This window comes from Quercus robur, chromosome 2 (genome assembly GCF_932294415.1).
Source record: "Quercus robur chromosome 2, dhQueRobu3.1, whole genome shotgun sequence".
NCBI lineage: Eukaryota > Viridiplantae > Streptophyta > Magnoliopsida > Fagales > Fagaceae > Quercus > Quercus robur.
In genome coordinates this window covers 55800689-55811310 of record NC_065535.1, presented here as the reverse complement: position 1 = coordinate 55811310, position 10622 = coordinate 55800689, and the positions used below count along the sequence as shown (strand labels likewise).

Below are 10622 nucleotides of genomic sequence, written 5' to 3'. Positions count from 1 at the left end.
CACTATAACTTGATCGAATTTAAACTCTAATATCATACGAAATCATGACATAAGTATTCTAACATATTTATCCTCTTAATATATTCAGATATTCTAACAAAATATGCAATTGATTCTATTAAAAAAAATTAATAATAATAAAGCCTGCTCTTCCAGGATTTATATATATATTTTTTGGTAAAGTCCCCAGGATTTATATGAAATAAATACGAATTAAATGCTAGCTTTTTTCCCACTTGTGCCATTCTCCGAAGAAAAAAAAAAGAATTAACAGCGAAAAGGATTAATTCCCTTTTTATTTTTTGTTTTTATTTATTTATTTATTTATTGAGAATGGCACAAGCGGGCTAGCATTTAATTCGTATTTAAAAACCAAACCTTTTTCTGTCATATAAGTCCTGGGGAATAAATACGAATTAAATGCTAGCCTTTTTACTCCCTTGTGCCATTCTATAATTAAAAAAGAAAGAAAAAAAAAAAGAATTAATAGCGAAAAGGACACATGTCGGCAAACAAAGAAATATGGATGGGAGTACTGAAATAAAGAAAAGTGATAGAGATAACATGCAACTTAATAGTTAATATTTGTTGTAAAAATATCTTTAAATGGTTCTTGAAAAAAAAAAATCCTCTAGGAAACCACCACAATAAATAGAAAGAATAGCATATAAGGCACGCCACATTATTATTTTGAGAATACTTGTGAAAAACATAGAAAACGATTGCAAGTTAGAACGAAAAGAGCATTATTTGGGCTTCTCTCTAATGGCGTCAAATAATTCGGTAAAAATACTTGAGGTTTGCCGAGTGACTCCATTACCAAGCTCACTAGTTTCAGCCACACCAAGTTCTCTCCCTCTCACCTTCTTTGACATACTCTGGCTTAGATTTCCGCCAGTGGAGCGAGTTTTCTTTTATGAAACCTCTTCTACTAACACAAGCTTCACGGATTCCATTCTTCCAAAACTCAAGCACTCACTCTCCCTAACACTTCATCACTTTCTCCCTCTTACTGGTACCTTCACTTGGCCTCAGGACTCCCTCAAACCTATCATCAATTACACAGAGAATGATTCAGTTTCACTCACTGTAGCCGAGTCCAATGCCAACTTCTATCATCTCTCAGGCAACAACTTTGTTGAAGCTGTGGAATACCATCCTCTTGTACCTGGCTTACCAACATCCCATGAACAAGCCCCAGTATTGTCGTTGCAAGTCACGGCGTTCTCAAAATGTGGGTTTTGCATTGGAATTGCTGCACACCATGCTTTTCTTGATGGGAAAAGCTCAACCATGTTTATGAAAGCATGGGCTCACTTGTGCAAACTTGGAGGAAATGCTTTGTCCTTGGTACCTGAGCTAACACCATGCTTTGATAGGATGGTTATCAAGGACCCGGCTGGGCTTGAGTCAATCTACTCGAACGGGTGGTTGAACCAAGATGGGCCACACAACAAGAGCTTAAAGGTGTGGGAACTAAAAACACCACCAGGTGTGGTACGTGGTGCGTTTGAGTTGACTCGTACAAAATTAAAGAAGCTGGGGCAGTTGATAACCAGTATTCTAGAAGAGAACAATGAACAAGGACAACCAGTTCACTTATCAAGGTTAACACTGACATTTGCCTACACATGGGTTTGTCTAGCTAAGGTAGAAGCAGTAAGGGACAACAAATTACATCTTGTGATTAATGTAGACGCCAGGTCTCGCTTAGAACCTTCTGTGCCTGGGAATTATTTTGGAAACTGCCTTACTGCTTGTATTGCAATTGCAGAGAGAAATGAGCTATTGGGTGAAAAGGGGGTGGCTGTGGCTGCGAAGGCTATAAGTGAAGCCATAAGAAATTTGGATGATGGTGTCCTAAAAGGTGCTGAAAAATGGCTGTCACTACTGCTTACTTTAAAGAAAGACAAACCATTTGATGGAGTACATGGAATTGCTGGGTCACCTCGATTCGAGCTTTACAATACAGATTTTGGATGGGGAAAGCCAACGAAGGTAGAGATGATTTCTATAGATAAAACAGGAGCTATACGTGTTTCGGAAACTAGAGATGGTGCTGGAGGAATTGAAATAGGGATGGTTTTAAATAAACATGTAATGGAAGAGTTTGCTTCAGTATTTGCCAAAGGACTTGAAATCCTGTAAAGTTACATGTAACTTGCAAGGTTATGCATGTAAGAGAGATGATGTGTGAACTGAGGCCATTTTGGTTGATTAATTTGATATTTTTGTTTTGAGTAATGTCAACACTGTTTGTGATCAAATATATTTAAATCTTTTGTCAGGTTCATGAAAAGCAAGGGTGCTGATGATCCGGTCATAGCAGGGTTGTTCTTATTGAATTGAATGTATTAGTGTCAGTTAAGAATAAAGAGATCTTAGCTTTGGAGTTGGTATCAGTCGTAATTCTAATATTTGCTTGAGAATTCTATTCTATAACTTTCAGATATTTGCCCTCAAAAAAAAAAAAAAAAAAAAACTTTCAGATATGTGAATGAAATGCATATTTTACACTCTCTCTGTCTCCCTTTTTCAATTGTTCTTTGTTGTTTAGTTAGATGGTGTGAAAACTAATAGTCTTAATTAACAATAAGGAGGATTGGTGCAAGTCCATAAGGTAGTTAGCGGTGAATTGATTTGTGGAGACGAATTGAAGCTGGTGAGGACTGACTACTGAGGATGATATCCGACTGATGAAGGGTGAAATAAAGCTGGTGAGGCCCATCAGGCTGGCTGGTGCATGCCGAATTGACTTGTGAGATCCATTTGGTTGATGAAAGATAAACTGGCTATAGTGAAAGTTGAACTGATTGGTATGGCTGAGCCAACGTTGATGAGGGCCGAGTATGATAAGTTGGGTCATCACGGCATGGTCTTTTTGTTGAATATTTTTTGACCTATGGCTCCTAGTTCCTACAAACGGTGCCAAACGTAAGTGTGTGAAATTTAGGGGTAATAATGGAACCACCGTAAGGATTTTAACCCTAATTTTAATTGAATGAATGAATGAAAGACATTTTAAAATTTAAAAGTATCACCTTTGATAGTACATGATAATTTTGTACGTTCATATTTTTTGTATATATTAGGTCCATTATGAGGATTGTTGAAGTTGTCATTTCAACCGATGAAACAACGCTACTTATGCAAATGTTTGATTCAGCTTCCTAATCAATACAAGAAATAAAAAATATATATATATATATATATATATATATATATATATATATATATATATATATTATATTTCAAGTAATGTCACATTTGCATAAGTAGTAGCCTTTTATTGATTGGGAGGATTAGGGATGACCACTTCAGCAATTCTCTGATAAACCTAATAATTTCTCCATTGTTTGGCTTTCGTTTGTAGGGTAAGGTGTGAATGCATGTATAAATGATATTAAAAGCATTTATTTATCAATTTCATGATTTGATCAAATTATTGAATGAATGTCCACGTTAAATTTTAAATTTCTTCAAAAATTAGCACCATTGTTCCAATTCAAATTTGCTCATGCCTTTTAAAGAACATCCCTTCAATTATCACTTATGTCTTATTATATAATCTTATTCTTAGTTTAGCCCTTAAAGTCCTTAAGGAAAGATTTTATCATTAATTATCATTGATGGTTTGCCATTTGCTTAATTGGCATTTAAGTTTGAATTAAAATGTGATAGATTAGATCACTCAGGCTTGATTGATAATAATTATAGAAGATTATTTGTTTGATTAGGCAATTATGACTTGATTGGCTTTAACCTTGGAAAATATTTATTATTTATTAGGCAATTAATATGTTTCCATTTAATTAATTAGAATTAATTTTGATATTTAAGGAATTTTTTTTAGCCTTTAATACTTTTAAGATCTTTTCTTATTTCCAAAATTTTTAAATAATGAACTCTTTCGTATAGACGTATCTGTCTCAACAGGAAATTGAAACCGTTTTCTAAATCTCTTCATATGCTTCTCTTCCAAAACCCATGTTTCGGTGGTTTTGATGAGTCCACCTCCATACCCATAGGGTTTTCAAGCTCACTAGACCTAACTCATGTACCCTTAGCCACACTACAAGAAATCTATATTATTGCAACAGTTATTTTTTGCGGTGGGTGCAAAAACCGCCACTATATATCTCCTATTGCGGCATTTTTTGGGACTGCCACTATACATAGGTCTACTACGGCATTTTTTGGGACCGCTGTTATTGGTATAGTATTTTGCGGCATCCTATAGCGGCGGGACATAAAACTGCCGCCATATATATGTTTTAGCAGCAGTAACATAGATATAGTGGCGCTCCTGAAACCTGCCACAATAAATACATCATTTTGCACATATGCTATAGCGGTGGTAGAGAAAAACGCCGCAATATGTACTCCTTTTTGTGGTGCTTTTACTTAGTTATAGCGGCAGGTTGGACCGCCGCAATAAACCTTTGAATTTCCCAGCCCCAAAATTTCCCTCTGTTTTTTTCGCATTTCCACTTAAAGATCAAATAGTAAATTACATTCAATTGGCATGAAAATTGGCACGCATGCTATGAACATATAGAACATGTAATCCAACAGATTTTCAAAATATGAATTCAATAATAAGTTACTGGTTGGTGTAATATTTTTTAGAGTTACATTAGGTGTAACTTGAACCCAACCCTATATTTCTTAATTCAATGTGAATTTTGACAAATCTACTGTTAGATTACATTATCTTCATATATTTTTCAAGCTTACAAAATTTCAAGGTGATCAAAGATTAATAGTCATGTCATCGATGAATTGTTTAAATTCAAGTTATTGTAGTTTAAAATAACGCATAAAAGATGAGTTCAAAGATTAAATGGTAAATTACATCCGATTGGCATGAAAATTGCCATGCATGTTAAGAATATATAGAACATATAATCCAACGGTTGGATTTTCAAAATATGAATTCAATAATAAGTTATTGGTTGGTGTAACATTTTTTAGAGTTACATTAGGTGTAACTTGAAGCCAACACTATATTTCTTAATTCAATGTGAATTTTGACAAATCTACCGTTAGATTACATTATCTTCATATATTTTTTATGCTTACAAATTTCAAGGTGATCAAAGATTAATAGCCATGTCATCAATTAATTGTTTAAATTCAAGTTCTTGTAGTTTAAAATAACGCATAAAAGATGAGTTTAAAGATCAAATGGTAAATTACATCCGATTGACATGAAAATTGGCATGCATGTGAAGAACATATAGAACATGTAATCCAACGGTTGGATTTTCAAAATATGAATTCAATAATAAGTTATTGGTTGGTTGGTCTAACCCACTAAGTGATACTGAATTAGAGAATGAAGGGTCAAGGGTAAAGCTCAAGCAACACCGGCCTAAGGGCATAGTCACGTGGCACAAACAGACCCACCTGGGGATGCCAACCACTTGAGTACTTAAGAAAAACACCTAGCCTAGCAAAGAAAAAGGAAAGGGAGGGAGACTCTAACCTAACAACAGTATAATCAACCATGAATCAAGAGAGTGTGAAGGGAACTCACCAGAAAAACTTAGAAAGAAAGATGGACTTAGAAGCTTGAGGAAGATGAAAAGAAAAAGGAAATGAAAGGTTTTTTTAAGGAAAGACGTGATATTAGTTTGGGAAAACCAAGACTCCACCTCCGCACGTCCAAACAATAAGAGAACGACACATGGCCACGTCTTGATGTGCAGGTTAAGGTGCATTTAATGTGACATAAATGGCATCCAATAATAGAAGTTCCCATAAAAGAAATTGTAAACCGTCAATATTCCTACAGTCGTCCAAAAGATCAATGCAAGAATAAGGGAGCAATTGACGAGTACTAAAATTACAAGCTCGTCCATAGTATTGATGAGTGTTAAAATTCCAAGGTCGTCCATAAGGTGGACGACCATACAACATTAATGGCACAATCATAAATGGTTTTGTAACCAATGAGCTTTAGTTAAGCTTCCATTTAAGCTCATGCTTACGTTACTCAAAACAGCCAGAAGAGCCATTAAGAAGTTGCCATTAGTTACACTCATAATGAGGCTCCCAACAGTTGTGCTAAGGTTAAAAATAAGACACCAAGCACCAAGAGAAAGGTACACAAATTTAAACACACAGAAATACCATTTGATTCTTTGAGAGATATTGAGAACCCTACTGACTTAGTTATTGGAGAACCTTTGGCTAATGCCACTTCGGTGTCTCTTTCTCTCAACTTTACAAGAAACCAAACCTTATCTAGAGCTTAGATGAGGTCATCGACTGACGACCATTTTTGGCATCATCAGTTTTGATTATAGCTTTTGTAGCCATAGCCAACCCCTTTTTGCCAAATAGGTCATTTCTCTCTACAACGGCAACATGGCCAGTAAGGTAGTTTCACAAATAACTTGTAGGCATAGGAGCTCTAGAGCATTCACATGTGCAAAAAAGTCCATCTATTTTAGCATTATAACCAATCTTTTTAATTTTACTTACTCACTTTTCAAAACACCGCATATTATATTATTTATTTTACACTACATTACATTAAAATATCAAATTTTATTTTATTTTTTTTAATTGTTTTTCTTTCTTCATACACAATAATCACCATCTACTCTCTTCCTTCAGTCTTGGGATACGTAAAAAAGAATATAAAATTATATGCAAAATGAATAGTGTTAGCATAAATTTACAAAGTTACTATAGTAACTATGCAAATTTGCACATTTTTAACTTAACTGATTTAAGTAATTTTAGGAGTTAAATCTGTAAAATTGATATATTTTTCTAGTTTGCATTGATTGATGCAAATGTTCTAAACGAGACCTAGTGTCTGCATTAATAAAAAAAAAAAAAAAAAATGCAAATTGGTGTCTCTTAGTCCTTCTACCTTAAAGAGGCAAACCCATGTGTAGGCGCATGCTAGTGCACTACAAAAAACTGGGTCTGTAGTGGCGTTTGTGAAACGCCACTAGAAGTCCTAAAAACACCACTTTAGGTCCCTTTGGGCTATAATGGCGTTTTTCTATATTGATGGTTATGAATGTCACTATTGTACTGTAACTATAGACCAATAGTGGTGTTTATATAACATTACTATAGGCTAAATTAAAAAAAAAAAAAATGAAAAAAGAAGGTTATAGTAGCGTTTTGAAATGTCGCTATAGGTCCATTCCCTATAGTGACATTTATAAAACGCTGCTATAGGCCAAATTATTATTATTTTTAAATAAGTATAGTAGCTTTTTAAAATGCCATTATAGGTCCATTCCCTATAGTGGTGTTTATAAAACGTTGCTATAGGCCAAATACTTTGAAAAAAAAAGGTTACAGCAGCACTTTAAAACGCCACTATAGGTCTATACCCTATAGTGGCGTTTTATAGGCATTTAAAAAAAAAAAAATAATGGCTGTAGTAGCATTTCAATATGCCTCTATAGCCATCAACCCAAAAAAAAAAAGAAAAAATCACAACCCAAACCCAACACTATCTCTTTGTATTCAGACACCCAAACACCAATCACAATCCAAACCCAGCACATCCAACCACCAAAGCAGAAATCTACAAAAACTTATCCAAAAACACCGATCTACAAACACCCAAACACCAATCCACAACCACCCAAACGATAAACACCACTGATTCGGCCACCCAACACCAATCCAAAGCCACCCCACCACCGATCCAAAGCAACCCACCAACAATCTAGCCACCCAACACCAATTCAACCACACAAGACGAAGTAAGCCTTGTAGACACCGCATTTTGTACCCCTTACGACTTAGGCCCCCGTTCCCCAATGATATTGAAATTCTAAGACCTAAGGTTGGTTAGGGGCCAATTAGATGTTAAATTGAATTGAGAAACGTTAAAATGAAAAATATAACTTTTAATGAGCAAATAAATCTATTTTTGGAAAAGTATGGCCAAGGAAGCCTTTAGCATGCGCACGCAGGAATCATCCTGTGCGCATAGCCATAATGCATATGCACGCAGGCTCAAACCTGCATGCGCATGTAGGGTTCTAGAAACATAAAAAAGGCAAGTTTTCTACATTAATACTGAGGTTTGAAACAAATCCCATATCGTCTGAAAGCCATTCCAAACCCCAATTTTTACAATATAAATAGCCATACATAGTACATTTTCAAAACAAACAGAAATCTTTAAGGAAAACACTAAGATTCACTAGAAATAGTGAATCAAAGAGGGATTTTTTCACAAAAAAATCTCAAGTCAATTTTCTTTTGATTGAGGCTTTTTTGGCGTTGATCTTTGAGTTTAAGATTATTAATCACTTTTTTATTGATTGTGAATAGATTTGATTGAGGGAAACAATCAAAAATCAAACTTGAAAAGCTTCTGTTTTGAGGTATTAGTTCTAAGCTTTTTCTTTCTTTTTCTTTAGTTTGATTCTGTTTTTGTTTGTTTCTTTGCTTGTTTTGTGTTTTAATAAGTTTATATAGCTTAGTTTTAGGCAACCTTTATTTTTTTAAGCATGTTAACTTTTTCTTTCTTTTTCTTTAGTTTGATTATGTTTTTGTTTGTTTCTTTGCTTGTTTTGTGTTTTAATATGTTTATATAGCTTAGTTTTAGGCAGCCTTTGTATTTTTAAGCATGTTAGGTTGTTAGATTTATTATTTTAAGGTTTGCTCTATTTTCTATGCTTGCTGTGTTTTCTGGGCTAGGATTTCTGAGCAAGCCTATGTGCGCATGCATTTTGCATGCGCACACATGTAGCTGGCCTGCACACGCAGGCCTCTGCATGCGCGCACATACCGTTGCCGAAAATTCCTCATTTAGATTTCTACTTTGTTTTCTTTACTTATTTCATATGTTATACCTTTGTTTGTTCCATCTTTTATATGTTTTAGTCCTTGTTTTATTGTTTATTTGTTTATTTGTTTTTCAAATGTTAAATTAGTGTTTGTCTTGTGTTCCTTTTTTTTGATGCCATGAACATGCATTCACATGTTCATGCATTTGCGCTATAGGTGATGAGATGTAGTAAGGTAAGTGAGGTAAGTCATGCATTCACATGAACACACATGATGTATGTTTAATGATAGAGATGAACATGCTTGTTTGGATGAGTTTTTCTTAAAGTATAGATGCAATCACATGTTTGCTTGGATCTTTCTATGCTTGTGTTTCTGCCTTGATTTAATGTTTATGCCTTGGATATGGTATGATGACATGATACTAGATGAATGCTAGGTTGATATGAGATGCTAGGTTGTTGTGATATGCCATGATAGATGATTGACGCCATGTTGTATGCTTAGATGTATGCTAGTGTGTGTGTGTGAGTGAGTATAGATACAATATTGAATATGCCTTTAATAGGGTTAAGACATAAGACACAATGAGAGGAAGCCAACCCTAGGGTTGGGTGGTTATGGGTGCCTTACACCTTCCCAAAACCGTACCTAAACTCTGAACCCATATTTATGATAGTAAGATCAAAAAGGTCATTCCTCGAGAAGACACTATATATATGGTTCCTAGACCATTGCAAAAATTATGTGGCAATTCTGCGTTATGTCCACAAGCCTATCAAAAATAAACATATGAAGTGAGCACAGAGACTGAAAAAAGAAACAAACAAAACAAAAACGAAAACATAAACAAAAAGAAAAGAAAAAAAAAAGAACTAGATCAATATTGCATGTCATGTGAGAGTGAGAAATTAAATAAGAAGAAGAAAGAAGAAAAGGAACAAACTTGCTAGATGAGAGAAACAAAGGTTCTGCGGCATGGGTCTAATGGTATGTCAGTGGCATGGCTTGGAGGCATGGATCAGCAGTGTAGGTCGGCGACAATAAGGGTCTGATGATGGGTTGGAGAGAGAGAGAGAGAGAGAGTTTGAGTTTTTATTTTTATTTTTTTTTTATGGATCTGATGGTGGGTTGTGAGAGAGATTGAGAGAGGTTTTTTTTTTTTTTTTTTTTTTTCGTAACCAAATCCTTCCAAATTAATTCAAATAGTGGCATATTCCTTTGATGAAAGGAATATGCCACTATTTGAATTATTATTTCTTAATAACGGAATATTATAGTTATATATCACTACTACTGCTACTATTATTATTATTATTCAGGGTATATGCCACTATTTGAATTATCATTTTATTTATTTATTTTTTTTTTTTGGTTTGGACCTATGGTGGCATTTAAAACACACCACTATAGGTCTCTCAAAATTTAATTTTTTTGGTTGGACCTATAGTGGTGTTTCCAAACATTGCTATAGGTCCTTTATTTTTAGGGCTGGACTCTTTTTATAAACACTTTTTTCTTTTTGAAATTGTGTGTGTGTGTGTGTGTGAGCTGGACCTATAGTGGTCTTTCCAAATTCTGCTATAGACCTAGGACCTATTAGGTCAAACCTATTGCAGCAGTTCCAAGCACCGCTATAGGCCCAACTCAGGTTAAGACATATTAAGGCGGTTGAGAAGCGCTGCTATAGGTCCTTAATAATTTTTAATTATTTATTTATTTTTTCTGGTATATTAATAACAAAATAATTTTATATAAAATGAATTTATAATAATAAAATAACCTTATGCTTTGTACACGATATTGTTTGTCACTCACAATCAAAATCGACCATAGTGAGATAGAGG

The 10622-nt window shown here is 34.5% G+C and overlaps 1 protein-coding gene across 1 annotated transcript; it reads left to right on the top strand.

The window, feature by feature from the left end:
- Window positions 1-674: 674 nt before the first annotated feature.
- LOC126714089 (phenolic glucoside malonyltransferase 1-like) lies at window positions 675-2244 on the top strand. The gene has a single exon (XM_050414086.1). The coding sequence runs from the start codon at window positions 766-768 to the stop codon at window positions 2146-2148; it is 1383 nt and encodes a 460-aa protein (XP_050270043.1). The 5' UTR covers window positions 675-765; the 3' UTR covers window positions 2149-2244.
- Window positions 2245-10622: the final 8378 nt, after the last annotated feature.

Excerpts from the sequence above, each read along its gene's own strand:
- LOC126714089 (XM_050414086.1), top strand. The coding sequence starts at position 766 with ATGGCGTCAAATAATTCGGTAAAAATACTTGAGGTTTGCCGAGTGACT.